The 19,932-nt window shown below is 40.0% G+C and overlaps 2 protein-coding genes across 9 annotated transcripts in view; one reads left to right on the top strand and one right to left on the bottom strand.

Annotated features, from left to right (window-relative positions):
* ZFYVE26 (zinc finger FYVE-type containing 26) overlaps positions 1–3,894 on the bottom strand; it is a 70,389-nt gene extending 66,495 nt beyond the window's left edge. For both annotated transcript variants that reach the window (XM_053602389.1, XM_053602390.1), the window contains exons 1-3: positions 3,839–3,894; positions 3,068–3,344; positions 1,052–1,130 (exon numbers count right to left, since the gene is read on the bottom strand). In XM_053602389.1, the coding sequence (XP_053458364.1) occupies positions 1,052–1,130; positions 3,068–3,261 (273 nt within the window). In that variant the 5' untranslated portion in view covers positions 3,262–3,344; positions 3,839–3,894. The remainder of the gene's footprint in view (positions 1–1,051; positions 1,131–3,067; positions 3,345–3,838) is intronic.
* Positions 3,895–5,633: 1,739 nt separating this feature from the next.
* RAD51B (RAD51 paralog B) overlaps positions 5,634–19,932 on the top strand; it is a 736,945-nt gene continuing 722,646 nt past the window's right edge. The window contains exons 1-5 of one of the 7 annotated variants that reach the window (XM_053602195.1): positions 5,659–5,682; positions 8,068–8,192; positions 9,651–9,761; positions 10,826–10,939; positions 15,119–15,235. In XM_053602195.1, coding sequence (XP_053458170.1) covers positions 8,169–8,192; positions 9,651–9,761; positions 10,826–10,939; positions 15,119–15,235 — 366 coding nt within the window. In that variant the 5' untranslated portion in view covers positions 5,659–5,682; positions 8,068–8,168. Of the gene's footprint in view, positions 5,694–8,067; positions 8,193–9,650; positions 9,762–10,825; positions 10,940–15,118; positions 15,236–19,932 lie in introns of all 7 variants that reach the window. The other 6 variants (XM_053602201.1, XM_053602196.1, XM_053602197.1 and 3 more) reach the window with 6 other exon arrangements.

Raw genomic sequence — 19,932 nt, 5'->3', positions numbered from 1 at the left:
ATGGTTTTTCCATTGGAATGGGAGACAGATCTTGGTTTGATTTTAGCCAACTAACTTTATGGTATGTCATTGGACCAGTCATTTCTCTTCTGAGTCAGAGAGTAAATTTCCTCAAGTAAATCTTAAAGTTATAAAATTGCCTGGTTGAGCGCGGTGGCTCATGCCTATAACCCTAGCACTCTGGAAGGCTGAGGTGAATGGATTGCTTGAGCTCAGGAGTTTGAAACCAGTCTGAGCAAGAGTTGAGATTCTGTCTCTTCTAACAATGGCAAAACTAGCTGTGCATTGTGGTAGGCACCTGTAGTTCCAGCTACTCAGGAAGCTGAGGCAAGAGGATCGCTTGAGCCTAAGAATTTGAGGTTCCTGTGAGCTGTGCTGCCACGATACTCTAGCCTGGGGCAACAGTGGAACTCTATCTCAAAAAAAAAAAAAATAATTGCCTCAGAGAAATTCTTTCAGGGGTTATCAATTTTGATAAAAACACATACTGTCTAGAAGGGCTTTAAATGGAAATTTTTCTTTTTTAAAAAAGTACTTCCTTAATAGTTTTCTTTCACTATAATCTTCTTACTATGTTTTTATATTTGATAACTTCTAGTTCAATTCATGTGAATTAATGGGGCTTTAATCTATAGGATTTCACTGTATTGGACTAATGAACATAAGATTTTTAGAAGGAAAACCAAGTTTCAGCTCAGCCTATTCTCTATTATTTGAGCGTTACATAGATCCAAATGTTATAGGTTCATAGTTTATTTGCTGTCTTGTCCCTCATCACTAAGTTCTCTTCAGGCACATGCCCCATAGTCATATTTGACAAAATGGCATCACCTCAAATAGTATTATATGCCAGCATATGTTAGTGAATTAATGAATGAATTTTGGTAAGGAGACAGCAAAAAATTTAAAGCCATTCTCACTGTCAATACTGAGAAAGAGGAAGACAAACTTCATAATAAAGGAAGTAACAGACAGAAGGGAAACTCCATAACTCCAGTTCTGCTCAGTCCTAGCCTCAGGGGGAAATTTAAATATAAAAAAACTTACTTACCTTTTCTTGGGCCAACCATTTTTCCAGTACAAGAAGCCAGATCCAGGCTAATCTTTGAGGGTTGATATCCTGCCCACATCTGAAAAAGGTGGAAAGAAACACTTTGTAAAAAAAGTTTCTATTGACATTTTCTATTTCATGATCAAGATTTAGATTTCACTGCTCAGTATGTTTTAAACCTGAACAAGCAAGACGTTGTCCTAATGAGATATTTTCAAATGTATATGACAGTTCAGTAAAACACTAGAACCAGAACAGAACACCAATCCCATCTCTACTCCCCTGTCTAGTCTTATATTTAAGCGAAATAACAATACCAGAAAAACATAATAGTTAATGTTATCTAAAGTTCTGAACACAGAAACTGAATCAAATACCCTTAGAGGAAAAAATTTTTATTTATTTATTTATTTAGAGACAGAGCTCCACTCTGTTGCCCTGGGTAGAGTGCTGGGGCATCATAGCTCACAGCAACCTCAAACTTTTGGGCTCAAGTGATCCTCTTGCCTCAGCCTCCTGAGTAGCTGGGATTATAGGCACCTGCCACAATGCTTGGCTAGTTTTTCAATTTTTAGTAGAGACAGGGTCTCACTCTTGGTCAGGCTGGTTGTGAACTCCTGAGCTCAAGCAATCTACCAACTTCAGCCTCCCAGAGTGTTAAGATTATCAGCATGAGCTACTGTGCCTGGCTGTAAAGATTTATTTTTAACCATATAATAAAAACAGGGTTATAAGAATTCATAAGCCTGGGCGGCACCTGTGGCTCAGTGAGTAGGGCGCCGACCCCATATACCAAGGGTGGTGGGTTCAAACCCGGCCCCAGCCAAATTGCAACAAAAAAAAAGCCAGGTGTTGTGGCAGGCAACTGTGGTCCCAGCCACTCAGGAGGCCGAGGCAAGAGAATCGCCTAAGCCTAGGAGTTGGAGGTTGCTGTGAGCTGTGATGCTATGGCACTCTACCTAGGGCAACAAGTGCAACTCTGTCTCTGAAAAAAAAAAAAATTCATAAGAATTCAGATAATAACTGGCCAGAAGGAAAATCACTTAAGATTCTTCATTCTGGGCGGCGCCTGTGGCTCAAGGAGTAGGGCGCCGGTCCCATATGCCGGAGGTGGCGGGTTCAAACCTAGCCCCGGCCAAAAACCTAAAAAAAAAAAAAAAAAAAAAAAAGATTCTTCATTCTATGTTTGGTAATACATAACCCTAACATAACAGTCAAAGTAAGGAAAAGCCAGGGAAAAACTAAACCAATATATTTGATTCCTATACCACTAGTTTTTAATAGCACTGCCAGGAAGAACTTCATTGAAATAACTGTGGTTCCAGGGGACAAGAAGGGGTCATAGAGCAAATACAGAGATAGCACCAAGGTGTGAGGGAGTTATTTTGAGGAGATGGAACAGTTCTGTATCCTTATTACACTGGGATTACATGAATATATTCATGGATAAAATTGCACAGAACTATAAATGAAAAAAAAAAAAGCAGATTACATGATGCTGAAAACCAAATACGATGTATAGTGTTGTTAACAGTCATGTACCACTGTCAGTTTCCTGATTTTGATATTGTACCTAACAGCTACATGAGACGTTACAAATGGGGGAAACTGGGAGAAGCATACATTGTACTCTACTATTTTTACAACTTCTCTGTGCATCTATGATTATTTCAAAATAAAGTTATAAGTGAGTGAACTTTCAGTCCTTTGTTAAAGCTACAACAAGATCCTCAATCTCATAAGCAAGGATGAGCAAACGTGCTTTTTTGAAAGCAAAGAAAATAACATTTGAATGTAGTTCCACCATCTACATTAATGATGATAAACAAAAACTGGTGGTTTCAAGTGTACGTTGCAGATGATAAGCTAAAACCAATAATAATTTTCAGAGCATGTGTAATATACCCTGCCTCTCCTAATTCTTCAGAGGGTAGTCGAGTGTGGCACAGTGACCAGAACCCGAATATTGAGCCATGTGTTTCCTGCCCTGTGACTGCCTGTGGGGAGATCCCTTACCTCAGCAGATCTGGACACACCACCAGTGCCTGAAGTATGTCTTCCACTCTCTTTGGGATATCCCCTTGTGCCTCGTGCAGCTGAGGTATACATGCCTGTGCCAGCTCCCATTCTCCCCTCCGCAGGCACTCACAGAAAAATCTGAAAAGCTGCTTCTGGGAAGCATCCTCCTCTTTTCCAAATGGATGACTCATTTTCCCAGCACAAAGTGCAGGGACATAAAAAGAGAAGAATTATGCTGAACACATTCTCAATTTTCTCATTTGTGGAGTAACTCCTAGAAACAACACATATAAGCGTCAGAAGGAAAGAAAGGATCTCTATAGACAAACGAGCAACAACTGGCCCAGCTGGGAAAGGCGGGACTTAACATCCCTAGTTATAATTTTAAGTTTAATTTGACATGTTTACTGTCTCTCTGAGAACTGTCTCATTCTCCAGGGGATGGATCCCATCTCTTTACCCGTATCCTACATTTAATAATATCAATCGTCGCATTAGCCCAGTGCGCAGACCCGTAACTCCACTTGCTCATTCCCTTCAGAACTTTATGTCCAGTCCTACTCCAAATCCCCAGGTGGTCGCCTCCTCAAGGATGAGAAATTCAGCAGGAACCTCCCTAGTTTGAACCTTCTGTTGAAGCAGAAGATTGAAGGTCAGAAGAGGAATCTGTGCCAGAATTGGAGAGTAGGGAGGTGGTGGGACGCAGGGACGATCCTTACCGGAGTGGTGGACAGCGCCCCCGCCTTCTCTGGGGTGCCTTACACTCACCTGCTCCCGGCGCCCATAGCAATAGAGCTTCCAGCGCAGCCATGTTTGAGCCGAGTCAGGTGACAGATCCAACTCCGAACAGTGGTGGTGACGACTGAGAGCGCCACTCCTATTGGCTCAGTGGAGAGAAGATGAACATAAAGTGCCATATTTGTTTGGGTCACGTGACGCTGCCTGGCCAGACTAGGGAAAGCTCGGAAAGAGTAAGTCAGCCACCTGGCTGTGGACACTCTCTCAACCGTGGCAGCCCCTCGGCCCAACAACTTCAGTTCTGCATTTGCCCGAGCAGGTGGCAGGAATAATTGTGCTTTTTTTTTTCTTTTGTGGTTGTATGTTTCGCTCTCTCGCTCTCTCCACCCCCATTTTCTGAGCGACAACCAGTGGACAGTGCTTTGCCTGGCGCCGCGGATACCTGGAGCTAGGAGACCTGGGTCCTCCTCCATTATTATTCTGTCTGGGCTCTCTTACAACCCTAGAACTCCATGGTCGGAATCCCCACATTCTTCTGCTTCTCTGCATTCATTTATTTGCTCTTTACGCGACAACTGTTAATTGACCAGTGAGGCAGGCCCCTGTTTTAGAGGTTGAATAACGTATCTGTCTTTCTTCTTAAGTGAGGGTTGCTGACCAAAATTTCGGACATCGTGGGCTAAATTAAAAGGTAGAAGTATGCACAAGGGATATGAGAGCAAAAAATGAGCAAAGACTTTTCACAAATATAATAATCTGAAACCAAGTTTTAAAATTAGTTTACTTAAGTTTTCCTCATCACAGAGACTTTCACACCAAACCTGTTTGGTTTCCCTCGTGTTCTTTTAAAGCTACGGACTCTCAGGTTTCCTCAATATGTGTGTTTCTGGTTGAATGATTTCATTCAGGCATTTCCCAAACTACTTCATCAGCAAAAGGTGGTGAAAAGGGCAAATTAAAACAAACAAAAAGCTCTGTTCCAAGCTATGTCACCCTGGGTAGAGTGCTATGGTGTCACAGCTCACAGCAACCTTAAACTCTTGGGTTTAAGCGATTCTCTTGCCTTAGCCTCCCAAGTAGCTGGGACCACAGGCACCCGCCACAAACTCTTCAATGGTAGGTGGATTGTCATCCATTCCCCAGAAAACACAACTTGCCACTCGGGTCCATTAGGCAATTTAAAAATGTGGTGACGTGTCACAGCGCGGTGGCTCACGCCTGTAATCCTAGCACTCTGGGAGGCCAAGGTGAGTAGATACCTTGAGCTCAGGAGTTTGAGACCAGACTGCGCAAGAGCGAGACCCGGTCTCTACTTAAAATAGAAAAAAATAGCTGGGGATGGTGATAGGCGGCTGTTGTCCCAGCTACTCGCGAGGCTGAGGAAAGAGAATCGCTGGATCCTAAGATTTTGAGGATACTGTGAGCCATGACAGAGTCTCAAAAAAGACGTAGTGATACAAGGAAGAAAAGAAAAAATTTCAAGAAGGGGTTTCCCTTTCTTCACATCCTCCTTGGTGATGATCCTTCACTTGGATTTTGATATTTAGAAAGTCGAATTCTCGGGCGGCGCCTGTGGCTCAAAGGAGTAGGGCGCCGGCCCCATAAGCTGGAGGTGGCGGGTTCAAACCCAGCCCGGGTCAAAAACTGCAAAAAAAAAAAAAAAAGAAGAAGAAAGAAAGAAAATCGAATTCTCTTGTAATATTAACTACAATTCCCAGCAAGCAGCGGAGCCAATCTGGACCTCTTCCTGCCTCTGATTGGGTAGAACTGCCACGGCGACGGCCCAATCAGCGCTTCGGTTGTTGTTCTGCGGCGCTTTCCGCCGGGCCCTGTGAAGGGTGGGGAAAGTTTGAAAGTTGGATGCTGCAGATCTGGTACTGGAAAAGTGTGTGTGGGGCAGGGGGTATGCTCATTATTATGGGTTCCTTCCCTAGGCTCGTGGGTGTCGCTTTGGAGGGAGCGGAGGGTCTCTCGTGGGTGCTGGGCACGCCCCCTACACCAGGGATCTTCAGGAGAACCCCGCCGCGGATTCGGGGGCTTCTAGCTTTCTTTTGGGGATGCTTAGAAGATGCTCTTTGTTGGAAAAAGCTGGTTTTAGCAGATTCTGCATGATATTTTCACCTCCTGATGCCCACCCCCAGCCTTTTCCTGCTTTGGGCAGTGGTCTGGTCAGGGGAGCCTGCCATTAGGGGAAATTTATGGACTATTCCACTTCAGATGGTGTTGGAGAGTGTTGAATCTGGAATTAATTTCCTAGATTGGAGTGCAAGCCCCACCATTTGTCAGCTGTTTGACTTTATGCAAGTTTCTCAACTCTCTTTCAGTATACCTTATCTGTAAAATGAGGTAAAACCTACTAAACAAAGCACTTGGAACAGTGTCTGGCATATGATAAGTAAGGACTTATTAAATATTAGCTATTATAGTTGTCTCACAGATTTCATTGGACATCTAGCATGAGAATTTTTCTTGGTGATGAGGGAGGAGAGGGTCCAATCCCCAGGGTTGAATATCTGTCACCTCCAGAACACATAACCTGGCATGCATACATAATACACAGCAGGAATTTGCATGTTCTAGTGGAAGAAAGGAACTTGCATAATAAACACATTGATAAGATTATTGAACAAATGTCTACAAAGCGTGATGAGAATATTGGAAAGGGAGAGATATTTGACTTTGAGGAAGGCTTTGTGGAAGGAATTCTGGGAGGCAGGATGGTGCTTGTGTAACCATATGTGTGTGTGTGTGCATACCAGTATTAATTCCAGGTGGCTGGAAAGCTGGTAATGTGAGAAGCAGTGAGTGATGTTTGCTGAGTGAATTGATAATAGTAATTGCTAACGTTGGGCACCACGTGCCAGGCACTACCCACATCCTTTAACTCGTGTCACTACAATCCTATGAAATAGATATTAGAATCATCTTTGTTTCACAGATGAGGAAAACTGAGGCACTGGGAGGCAAACTAACTTTATTAGGAAGGCCAGGATCTAAGTCTTGCAATCTGCTATATGAGTGAGAATCAAGTAAAGGGCCAGTTTTTGAAGATTTTATGTGACCCTAAGAAGTTTGGAATGTATCCCATTGTCTCCTAATTCTGTAGGAAGTGTTTAAGGATAAGAATGACTTTTTAGGAAGTTATTTCTGGTATGATTGTGACACTGATCTGACTTTGGCAGACAAATTTGGAGCTTTTTCCTTTCTGCTGCCATAATACATTTGAATAGCAATTGCAGTATATTGGACAGCTGTAGTTATTTGTGCATACATCTCTTGACTGTGAGTGCCCATATGGGAGGGAATATGCTCCAATTCTTGTACTCCTGAGTTCAGCAGAGTATCCTTAAGTGTATGTGGAAAGAGCAAATTAAGGAACAAATGAATAGAGAATGGGTTTTATTTTGGTAGAGTGGAGCATGACCAGAAATAGTATGCAGTAGCTAATGAAATAGGTGATGGAAGTGTCCTTATTAAGGTAGAGATACCAGAATTGGTTACTGTTTTTCTTTTTTTTTTTTGAGACAGTCTCATTATGTCACCCTTGGTAGAGTGCCGTGGTGTCACAGCTCACAGCAACCTCAAACTCTTGGGCATAAGTGATTCTGTTGCCTCAGCTTCCCAAGTAGCTGGAACTACAGGCGCCTGCCACATCGCCTGGCTATTTTTTGGTTGCAGTTGTCATTGTTGTTTAGCTGGCCCGGGCTGGGTGGGTTTGAACTCGCCGGCCTCCGTGTTTGTAGCCGGCGCCTTCACCACTGTGCTATGGGCACTGACACAGAATTGGTTACTGTTAATGTTCCTGTAAGTTTGGAATTTAGGAATTTAGTTTTTTAAAACGTTTAAAATTTTTTTAGTAGAATTGAATTTATCAGTCTAAGTGGTGTCATTGCCTGATCTGAAAAGACACTGGCACTGATATAGCATATGTCACTTGGTTTTCTCTTGAGGGAAACGGAAATCAATACTAACAAATTCCTATTGAGAGAAATGAAGGAGATATGTTTATGGGAGTGTATGTCTGTGGTGTGTATGTATGTGTGTGTGTGTGAGAGAGAAAGAGAGAGAGAGGGAGAGTTTTAATCTGATTCAGAGAACTTAGGTGCTAAATAGAAATGTGGACCATGGTAATGGAAATAAACTAATAGCTACATTCTCTGTATACATACATGTTTTGTTCCAAAATGTTACTTCTTTCCTGATAATTATATTCCTTTATTCCTTGGACAATGAAGAGTTCCTTTTTCTACTTTTTTCAGGAAACACTTTGCCATCTCAATGAGATACATGGCCCTCTTTTGCATGCATTATTAAGGCAATCACAGTGATTGTGTTCTAGCTCTCTGAAGACAAATATCTCATGAGCTCCTTTATCCCTAACAAGGTACAAGAGTGAAATTTAATTGCATGTGAGATGTAATAAAGAGCTAGTGTAATAAAGAACAATTTTGTTTTATAGATAATGTCCACTGTAATGACATTTCATTTGATTCAGATGGTTATGACTCATAGAAAAAGGCAAGGTTAAATGTGATTAAGGCGTTGCAGTAGAATGTAATGTTTAAGAGGGTAGGTTTCAGAGTCAGGCTGCTTGAATTCAAATTCTGGATCCACAATTTCAGTTTTCTGGTGGGAATGGACCAGCTAACTTTTCCAGGTTTTAGTTTTTCCATTCATAAAAAAAGGAGCTAATAGGGCGGCGCCTGTGGCTCAGTGAGTAGGGTGCCGGCCCCATATGCCGAGGGTGGCGGGTTCAAACCCAGCCCTGGCCAAACTGCAACAAAAAAATAGCCGGGCGTTGTGGCGGGCGCCTGTAGTCCCAGCTGCTCGGGAGGCTGAGGCAAGAGAATTGTGTAAGCCCAAGAGTTAGAGGTTGCTGTGAGCCGTGTGACGCCACGGCACTCTACCCGAGGGCAGTACAGTGAGACTCTGTCTCTACAAAAAAAAAAAAAAAAAAAAAAAGGAGCTAATAATCTAATTTCTTTGTAGGACTGTTGAGAAGATTAAATGTGATAATTTAGATAAAGCGTTGGAACAGTGCATAGTATACACATATAGTCGGTGTCCAATAAATTTAGCTCTTATTGTTACAGTGAAATGAAATAATTACTTTCTAGCAGTTCTGTTTTGAAGTATGTTTTGAAGGTTAATTATGTATCCAAATAAAATTTATAAATGCATTGAGAATGTTAAAAGTGTATATAAATGTGAAATGATATTATATTCATTTAATGCAGCGGTTCTTAACCTGTGGGTCGCAACCCCTTTTTAACAGTGAAAATACATTGCGGCATTAGGAAGGTTGAGAAGCACTGATTTAATAAATATCAAAGAATTGTGTGAAATGCCCCTTCTGAGGGTTCCTGGTTTCTCTGTGTGCATGTTTGACAAACAGTAATCTCTCCTATTAAAGAATTTAAAAAGGCTGGGTGTGGTGGCTCATGCCTGTAATCCTAGTACTCTAGGAGGCCAAGGCGGGTGGATTGCCTGAATTTATGAGTTAGAGACCAGCCTGAACCAGAGTGGGACCTCATCTCTAAAAATAGTCCAGCTTTGTGGCAGGTACCTGTAGTCCCACATACTTGGGAGACAGAGGCAAGAGAATCACTTGAGCCCAAAAGTTTGAGGTTGCTGTGAGCTGTGATGCCAGGGCAACTGAGTGAGAATCTGTCTTAAAAAAAAAAAAAGAATTTGAAAAGATTATATAGCTTTCATTTTATTAGTAATATTTAAAAAATAGGTTTCATTTTGCATATGGAGAAGTTTGAAGAATTTTTTATTTTTCACGGTGTTGTGGAAAGTCCATCCACAATCACTTATGTTATTTTCTGATGTTTTTAAGGTTCTTTTCTTTGCTGGATCTGGAGGTATGGGTAGCAAGAAACTAAGACGAGTGGGTTTATCACAAGAGCTGTGTGACCGTTTGAGTAGACATCAGATTGTTACCTGTAAGGTAAAATTCATTCAAATTTTTTCACTGAGAACTTACATATATTAATTAAATATACTTTAATTAAACCTTAAACCTGAAATGCGAAATAAGTTTATAAAACTCAGGTTTATAAAAATATACTTTTGATGGTGCTTTTCCATAGGCTAATTAAATAACAAGTCACCTGGGATGCGTTTCCAATTGTGATTTCATTTACCAAAATTTACTATTTTTGCATTTTGGGGAGAGAAGCGTCGTGTCGTAAGGTGAAGTACACCTGAGCCATTTTTGGGGGGGTTCTAGAGAAGTTGTATCTGCTTAAATTTTGTAGTTACATGAGAAATAGGACTCAAATGAGATAGTATTAACATAGATAATTTCTTATTGACAAAGCCTGAGAAATGTATAAAGCAGATGTTGCATGTTTAAGTAGAATAGTGATGCAAATCCCTCTTAGAAGGGTAAATAAGATTTAAGGTTTTATCTTAGGATTTTATCCTTAATAACACAGATTTTCAGAGTATGCTGCAGGTTTTTTGAACTGCTTTGTATCTTAAAGATATTTTTGGTTCCTCTGTTAGACAGTTTATAATTCTCATTATGTTCATACTTTGAAATGTTCTTAAAAGTATGAAATTTAACATTTCATTCCCTAATCAGTTATACTATTGAATACTGTCTCTGAGTGAACTCCTAGCTTAGCAAGAAACTCATTTCAACTGGACACATTTGTGCCTGAACTCTTTTTGGCACAAGTGCAGCACTCAGATACTCTTGGATTGGATGCTGTTGCTGTATGATGTGACTTGGTGTGTCCTCTGGCATATGCCGACTAAACTGGATATTTACACTTGATCTTACCAAAAGGCTGAGAAGCAATTAAACTGGACATTTAGAAGATATGACTATGTTGTCATATCTTTTAATTAAGGCCTATTTACGGGAAAAATAGTGCATAAATCTTTGATCTACAAAAAAATTACACTTTTATTTACATATGGACAGTGTGAATTGAAAGTTTCCTTTTAATTCCAATATCTTTGATATGCATATATGTTTAAAATATTCTCTTTATGTCACTTTAGGACTTTCTATGTCTTTCGCCAGTGGAGCTTATGAAGATGACTGGCCTGAGTTATTGCGGTGTCCATGAACTTCTGTGTATGGTCAGCAGGGCCTGTGCCCCACGAATGCAAACGGTATATTTTTATTATGAATTGATTATGATTTGATTATGAAATGATTCTTTATTGCAAAATCTTTTTTGGGATGATACAGTTGCAAAAATAGAGAAAGTACCTCAAAAATATTGAGAGTTGGTGGTACCTGTGGCTCAAAGGAGTAGGGCGCTGGCCCCATATACCGAGCTGGTGGGTTCAAACCCAGCCCCAGCCAAAAACTGCAAACAAACAAACAAACAAAAAATTGTTGAGACTACTACCCTACAGTTACTTCTCTCTTTAGAGTATATGTGAAGAATATATGTCGCTTATATATATACTCATGGCAGACAATTCCCTAATATGGGAATTTGGGAGCAACAGAAAGTTTTTATTTATTTATTTTTTTTTGTAGAGACAGAGTCTCACTGTACCGCCCTCGGTAGAGTGCCGTGGCGTCACACAGCTCACAGCAACCTCCAGCTCCTGGGCTTACGCGATTCTCTTGCCTCAGCCTCCCGAGCAGCTGGGACTACAGGCGCCCGCCACACAGAAAGTTTTTATTTTTTTATGTTGCTGATAGTGATTATTTCAAAATGTCATCTTTCTCTCTTAATTGATTGAGTAGGATTTGAGGGCCACATGGTTAAATCATAACATACTCAAATTTGGAATGCCCCTTTCTCTGCAATACTTTACTCTTCATTTTACTCTACATCATAAAGTACACAGAATTGTACTTATACTTGCTTATTTTAAAAAACGATTTATTTGTTTAATTTTTATTTATTTGATTTTTAGAGACAGGGTCTCACTGTGTGGCCTAGGCTACAGTGCAGTGGCATGATCATGGTGCATTGTAACCTCAAACTCCTGGGCTCAAGTGAGTCTTCTGCCTTAGCCTCCCTAGTAGCTAGGACTACAGGCGTGTGTCATCATGTTTAGCAAATCATTTTAAAAGAAGTTTTTGTAGAAATGGGGTCTTGCTGTGTTGCCTAGGCTGATCTCAAATTCCTGGTATGTAGTCCACCCACCTTGGCTTCCCAAAGTGCTGAGATTACAGGTGTTGGCTACCCTACCTGGCCCTCTGCTTGATTATTGATTGAATAAATGATACTTAAAGATTTATCCTTACTCTTGAAAAAAGTTGAAGTCTTTTATAACAAAGGTCTTGTACTGTTTTGTCATACTTTCTGTGTCATGACTATAGATTTTCAAAATGTAGATTTGGGACAGGGAAAAGATCTTGTTTTCTCAGAGTAAGAGTTGCCAAAAAGTCTCTTGAATGCTTCTCAAATGTACTTATTTATGTGAACTGTAAATTACTTACTTTACTATCTTGGATTGAAAAATGACATATTTGAAGTTTTCAAAACTTCTGAAAACTATTAACAAAGAAAATATTTGAACAACAGATAAGTTCTTTTGTTCAGGTGTAGTTTGTGATATAAGGAGAATACTTTGAACAGAGGATGGTCAGAAGGAGAATTACGATTGGAGTAGAATTGGGAATCACCGCTAGTATTGGCTTTATCATAGGTTTCATTGCTTTGAACAACTCTCTTTGTTTCATGGGAAAAGATAGAAAAGTTATGAGAGTATGTGGAAAACAAAACTGTGGATGAGGGGAAACTAATGTACCACGTTCCTGGCTTTAGAGATAGTTGCTAGTCCCCAAAGTTTTTACCTCACACTGTTAACCTCTTTTAGCTACCATTGCTCTTCAGAATGCTTGCTGTATCTTCCTGACAGATCTAACTTCTAAGATTACTCACCTTCAAGCTGTTATTCACAAACCAACCTGAGTATCTCTTTGAAATGATAATTTGTTGTATTAGTTCCCTGGGGCAGCTCTAACACAAATTACTACAAAGTGCCATGTGGCTTAAAACAGAAATTTATTCTTTTTGTTTGGGAGGCTAAAGGTTGGAAATTATGGTGTTGGCAGAGCTGCACTCTCTCTATAGGATAATCCTTTCTTTGGCTCTTCCAGTTTTTGGTAGCTGTTGGCATTCCTTGGCTTGTGGCCACTTCTCTTTGTTCCATCTTTCTATTGCCTTTTCCTCTGTATGGTGGATCTTCCTCTGCTTCTTTCTTATAAGGATACTTGTGATGGTTTTTTTTTTTTTTTTTTTTTTTGTAGAGACAGAGTCTCACTGTACCGCCCTCAGGTAGAGTGCCGTGGCGTCACACGGCTCACAGCAACCTCTTAACTCTTGGGCTTACGTGATTCTCTTGCCTCAGCCTCCCGAGCAGCTGGGACTACAGCTGCCCGCCACAACGCCCGGCTATTTTTTGGTTGCAGTTTGGCCGGGGCTGGGTTTGAACCCGCCACCCTCGGCATATGGGGCTGGCGCCCTACTCACTGAGCCACAGATGGTTTTTAGGGTCCACTTGGACAATCCAGGATTATCTCTTCATTGTAAAGTCTTTAACTTTATCATATCTACAGAAATTCTTTTTGCAAATATGGTAACATTCACAGAATGGTTCTATAAGATTTGATATGGATGTCTTCTGGAGGCGTCATTTCTCTGCCCATGATGTCTCCCTTCAAGCTATTCTTTACCAAGCAACCTGAGTTTGAGATGATAATTAGATCACGTCACTCCTTTCTGCTTGCAGCATAAATCCCAAACCCAATAGAGCTCTTCATAATTAAGACCCTGCTTACGTCATTAGCCACATTGTTTGCTGTATAAAGCCCACACTTCATCTTTCAACCATTCTTTTTTTTTTTTTTTGAGACAGAGTTTCACTATGTCGCCCTGGGTAGAGTGCTTTGGCGTCATAGCTCACAGCAACCTCCAACTCTTGGGCTTAAGTGATTCTCTTGCCTCAGCCTCCCAAGTAGTTGGGATTACAGGTGCCCACCACAACACCCGGCTACTTTTCTGTTGCAGTTGTCATTGTTACTTAGCTGGCCTGGGCTGGGTTCGAACCTGCCACCCTCCGTGTATGTGGCTGGCACCGTAACCACTGTGCTACAGGTGCCAAGCCAATCTTTCAACCATTCTGAATGAACTTTTTATTTTATTTATTTATTTTTCTGAGACAGAGTCTCACTATGTCACCCTCAGTAGCGTTCTGTGGCATCACAGCTCACAGCAACCTCAAACGCTTGGGCTTAAGCAATTCTCTTGCCTCAGCCTCCCAAGTAGCTGGGACTACAGGCTCTTGCCACAACGCCTGGTTATTTTTTGGTTGCAGTTGTCTTTTTTTTCTTTTCTTTTTTTGCAGTTGTCATTGTTGTTGAGCTGGCCTGGGCCAGATTTGAAGCCAAGAGCCTCAGAATGGCTGGTGGTGCCTTGGGCCCCAAGCCTGAACTCTTTATTTTTTGGAGGCTTTGTTATTTTTATTTTTTTATTTTCTGTTTCTTTTTGCTTTTTGGCCTTTCTTTGCGCATCCTGTCCTCATTGGCAGGAACATTCACCTTCCCTTTGCTTATCTAATAGCAATTTCAGATTTTTACCTCAGACATCTAGCTCTTCTATGAAGCCTTCCTGGATCACAAAAGCCAGATCAGGTATATTGCTTTTATATGTCCACTTCCCTGGCACAGTATCTCTTATTAGTTTTGTTGTAATTGCCCAGTTTCAAGTCCTAATTTTGTAGTTCCTGTACAGTCTTAACTGTAAGACTGTTATGTCATATTCTTACAATTGGAAATGCTCCCTGGCACAGAATAAATATTTGTTGAATAAACATAGAGGGAGAAAGGATGGATTGGGATTGCAGCTGCTAAAATCTAGAGAATGGGGGTTGGTTTGTGTTTTTTTCTTTTTTTTATTAAATCATAGCTGTGTACATTGATATGATCATGGGGCATCATTCACTAGTTTCACAGACGGTTTACCAAGTTTCACATATACCCTTGTAAGATGCACCGCTGGTGTAATCCCACCAATCCCCTTCCCTCCACCCCCCCCCCCTTTCCCCTTCCCCCTATTCTTAGGTTGTAACTGGGTTATAGCTTTCATGTGAAAACCCTAAATTAGTTTCATAGTAGGGCTGAGTACATTGGATACTTTTTCTTCCATTCTTGAGATACTTTATAAGAAGAATATGTTCCAGCTCCATCCATGTAAACATGAAAGAGGTAAAGTTTCCATCTTTCTTTAGGGCTGCATAATATTCCCTGGTGTACATATACCACAATGGTTTGTGTTTTTGAATAAATATTGAGGTTGAAAAGAACTTAATCATTCTCTTGTTCAGGCGTATGGGATAAAGACACACAGGTCTGCTGATGTTGCACCGGCTTTCTTGTCTACAACCCTTTCTGCCTTGGATGAAGCCCTGCATGGGGGTGTGGCTTGTGGATCCCTCACAGAGGTAAAGGAAAAACTTTTCATACCTTCAGGGCCAGAGGAAGAAAGTTTACTTAAAAAACATACATTAGGCTCAGCGCCTGTGGCTCAAACGGCTAAGGCGCCAGCCTCATGCACCTGAGCTGGCGAGTTCGAATCCAGCCCGGGCCTGCCAAACAACAGTGACGGCTGTAACCAAAAAATAGCCGTGCATTGTGACAGGCACCTGTAGTCCCAGTTACTTGGGAGGCTGAGGCAGGAGAATCGCTTGAGCCTAGGAGTTGGAGGTTGCTGTGAGCTGTGATGCCACGGCACTCTACCCAGGGCAACAGCTTGAGGCTCTGTCTCCAAAAGAAAAAAAAAAACCCATAAATTATTTCTTGAACATTAATCTGAATTAAATTATAAGTACCTCAAGACTGGTTCTCCACTCAGTACTTAGCAGTACTGCAAACAGTACTGCATCTGCAAACAAAGATGTTAAGAAAATATTTGTTGACTAAAATCTGCTTAGGTTGCTATTTCTTTGAGTTAGCTTAGAAAGTGATAAATGTTAATATTATGAAATAATTTGGGGAAATTAAAAAATGATTGTTACTTATAAACTATAAAGGAAGATTTGAAATTTTATTAACATATGGGCAAATTATAATATTAAACTAACATGAGCTATTTTTACTTTTGATGTAGATAAAATTTGGTCTAGGAAGTTTTAGGTTATTGGATCAGTTAATACTGTTGTATAATGAATTACCCCAAAGTACGTGATTTAAAACAACAATAAACATTTATTATTTCCCAGTTTCTTTGGAGTGGATTGGCAATATTGGCAAGGGATGCAGTTATTTAAAGCTTAATTGGGGCTGGAAGATCAATTTCCAAAGGGTCTCACGCATGTGACTGGCAAGATGGTGCTGGCTTGTGGGCAGGAGGCCACAGTTTCTCTCCAGGTGGGCTCTTAACAGGCTGCTAGAGTCTCCTCCTGACATTATGACTGACTTCCCTCCATGGTCCTCAAAAAGGCAAGGGGGGACTGTTGATGACCTAGCTTTGGATGTTATATACTACTGCTTCTGGTACATTTTCTCTCTCTCTCTCTTTTTTTTTTTTGAGACTGAGTTTCACTCTGTGTGATGGATAGAGTGCCATGGCATCATAGCTCAGAACAACCTCATATTCTTGGGCTCAAGTGAACCCTTTGCCTCAGCCTCCCCAGTAGTTGGGACTACAGGTGCCTGCCACAATGCCTAGTTAGTTTTTCTATTTTTAGTAGAGATGGGGTCTCACTTTTGCTCAGGCTGGTCTCAAACTCCTGAGTTCAGGTGATCCACTCACCTAGGCTTCCTAGCGTGCTAGGATTACAGGTGTGAGCCATGGCACAAGGCCAACTGCTACATTCTCTTCATTAGAAGTGAGAAAAGTCCAGCCCATACTCAGGGAAAGGGAAACTAGGCTCTACTTTTTAGAGGAAAATGTGTCAGGGATCTGAGGATATTTTAAAACAGTTCGTTTTTTCCTTTGATAATTGCTTATAGATGTGGTGACTAGATAGACTTTGTTTACCAATATACTCCTGAGGACTTCTTACCAAAGGTTCTAGTGACGTAGATACTTTTAGCAAACCTCTCAATGGAAACATATTCTTTTCTTGCATTCTGATAGTCATAATTTAACTGTACATTCCCCCCCTGAAATATAGAGACCTAAATATCTAAAATATTTAGATACTATACCTTATTATTTTATTTCCTTTCTTGCAAGAAAGATTTAAAGGTGTGTGTGAGCTATTCCTCATACATGCATATTGAATAGTTGGCAAATGAGTTAATTAGTTAAAAACAAACAACCCCCCCACCTTTTTGTCATAATATACTGCTATCAGGTGGTACCAGAAGCATAATATCTTATATAATCTTTTTGGGCTCAAGTTGAACCAGCTCAAATAAATTTCTAAAAAAATTTTAGAGTAATTAAATAAATTATTAGGTTCCACTGTTTGCATTTGTTAAGTAAGGTACCTGTTGTAGTTGTGTCCTGCATCTAGAAGGTGTGCAACATACCCTTACATTGTGCCCATTAGTTGGGAGTACACCAGTCCCTCTCCTCCTCCCCTCCCCAGCCAAACTGAATTAAATTGAGTTTTTCTGTTGTGTGGGAGTGTATTAGTTTGTCTACTGGCTCCATGTTAGTATTGAGTACATTGGATGCTTGCTTTTCCATTCTTGTGATACTTATTAAAGAGAATGTTCTCCAACTCCATCAAGGTTAATACAAAAAGATGTACAGTCTTCATCTTTTTTATGACTGAATAGTATTACATGGCATACATAGACCATAGTTTGTTAATCCATTCATGGGTTAATAGGCACTTGGGTTGTTTCCATGTCTTGGTGATTATAAATTAGGATATGATATCAAATGAGATTTTTAACAATAGTGATAGATGGTTATAAACTTATTTAAATAGCAAAAAAATTAACTTAAGTAAGATTAATTATAAAATGCTTTTTATATTTGAAGTTTTAGAATTTTTAATATTTTTCCACTTAGCTTTTATCATTTTTTTCTAATTCCAAGTGGAGGTATAAATCCTTTTAGGTTTTTTCTTGTGATCTACTTGCCTGACTTGAAATGTAAATACCCTGACCGCTTATTAGTAGTAAGTTTTTTACTTTCTGTTCTAGTTACAGGTAGCATCTTCAGTCTTTCTGAGTTTTTCACCTGAGTAAAGGGAGTATCTCAGTTTACCTCCTCTTAAAAAAGTGTTTTTATTTTTGACACATAATAATTGCACATATTTCATGGGGCACAGTGTGATATTTTGATACATGTATGAGTATACAACGTATAATGATCAAATAAGGGTAATTAGCATATCTGTCACCTCAAATATTTATCTTATCTTTGTGTTGGGAATGTTCAAAATCTGTTCTTCTACCTATTTCATAATATACCATAAGTTGTTAATTATAGTCACTAGATTTCAATCTAGAACGTATTCCTTCTATCTAGCTGAGCTTATGTATCCATTTGCCACCCTTTGGCTATTTCCCTCTACCCCCCTACTCTGTCCAGCTTTTAGTAACCATTATTCTACTTTCAACTTCTAGATCAACTATTTGAGCTTCCACATATGAATAAGAACGTGTGGCATTTATCTTTCTGTACTTATTTCACTTACCATAGTGTTCTCCAAGATTATCCATGTTGCTAACAAGGACAAAATTTTGTGCTTTTTTATGACAAAGTAGTATTCCATTATGTATATACACCACATTTTCTTTATCCATTCATCTGTTGATGGCCTCTTAGGTTGAGTCCATATCTTGGCTATTGTGTAATAAACATGGACGTACAGATAACTCTTCATTTGCATTTTCATTTGCTTTTCATTTGCATTTATCTGATGATCACTGATGTTGAGAATTTTTTCATATTCCCATCGGCCATTTGTATGTCTTCTTTTGAGAGATATTCAGCTCATTTGCCCATTTTTTTTGTCAGGTTATTTGAGAAACGTGTATGTTTTGAGAAAAATTTTGTGTGTAATTTTTAAAAACTTTTTTACCTCTCTATTCTCAGAGATGTTGTGGTAGGCATAATTTCTAAAATGGCCTCCCAAAGATATTCTGCGCTAACCCTGGAAACCTGTGATTAGAATGAGATACCACTCCCGTGATTATGGTATGCTATGGCATAGTTGACTTTAAGATAGGGAGATTATTCAGATCTAATCACATGATCTCTTAGAAATAGCAAGATTTCTCTGGCTTGTAAGAAGGGAAAGACAGAACTGAGGACTTGAGATGCTGTTCCTGGCTTGAAGGTGGAGAGGCCATGTGATTAGGGATATAGTAGCCTCTGGGTGCTGTGAACAGCCCTGAGATGACAGCAAGAAAGGGACCTCAGAAGTGCAGCTGCAGAGAAGTAGATTTTGTTAACAACCTAAATGAGCTTAGAAGTTTGTATGTTCCCCCAACCTCCAGATAAGATCCCTAGTTCAGCTGACACCTTGATTTTTCAGCCTTGTGATACCCTGAGCAAAGAATCTAACAAAGCCTATCTGAACTTTGACTTACAGAACTGTAAGATAGTAAATGGGTGTTGGTTTAAGCTGCCAAATTTGCGGTAACTTGTTACTTAGCAATGGAGAACTACTATAGGTATCAGTGGAAGTTTCTAACTAATTGTGTTGCATGATCTTTGTTTTAGGTTAAAAGGTCAAACCTAGAATCCTAGCTATCAGATAGATTTCGTAGGGGGTAGGCATAAGGCAACTAGTTGAAAAACTTTGGCTATGTCTGGCCATGATTGAAGAGTAAGAATCAATCTGGAAACATACTGTCATTTTTACAGTTGCTCTTTCCTGACTTTAACTTCAAAATTTCCTAATCTATATATCATCAGTTTTGATTTGTGTGAATGTCACTGAATCTGGGCATATTTATATATTCAGTTGCAACACCAAGATGAAAAGTGGAACTAAGGAAGTACTACTCATGCCAAAAGCAGAAGAGGTAGAGGAGAAATCAGACTCCCACTCTGCTAAATGGCTGAAGGGAGTGAACTGCAGGGCTTTGTTCCATTCCCCGAGAACAGCAAATTCTTTACTTGTAGAATATGTTAAGTAGATAATTCTGAATGTATTCTAAATGAAAATCAGTAGTAAGGATATGTTTGAAGTTTGTATTACATGGAGATCAAACCACTTGGTGGCCTTCT

Source organism: Nycticebus coucang, chromosome 9 (genome assembly GCF_027406575.1).
Source record: "Nycticebus coucang isolate mNycCou1 chromosome 9, mNycCou1.pri, whole genome shotgun sequence".
Taxonomy (NCBI): domain Eukaryota; kingdom Metazoa; phylum Chordata; class Mammalia; order Primates; family Lorisidae; genus Nycticebus; species Nycticebus coucang.
The sequence above is the reverse complement of the archived record's forward strand: the minus strand, read 5'-3'. Positions and strand labels throughout refer to the sequence as shown.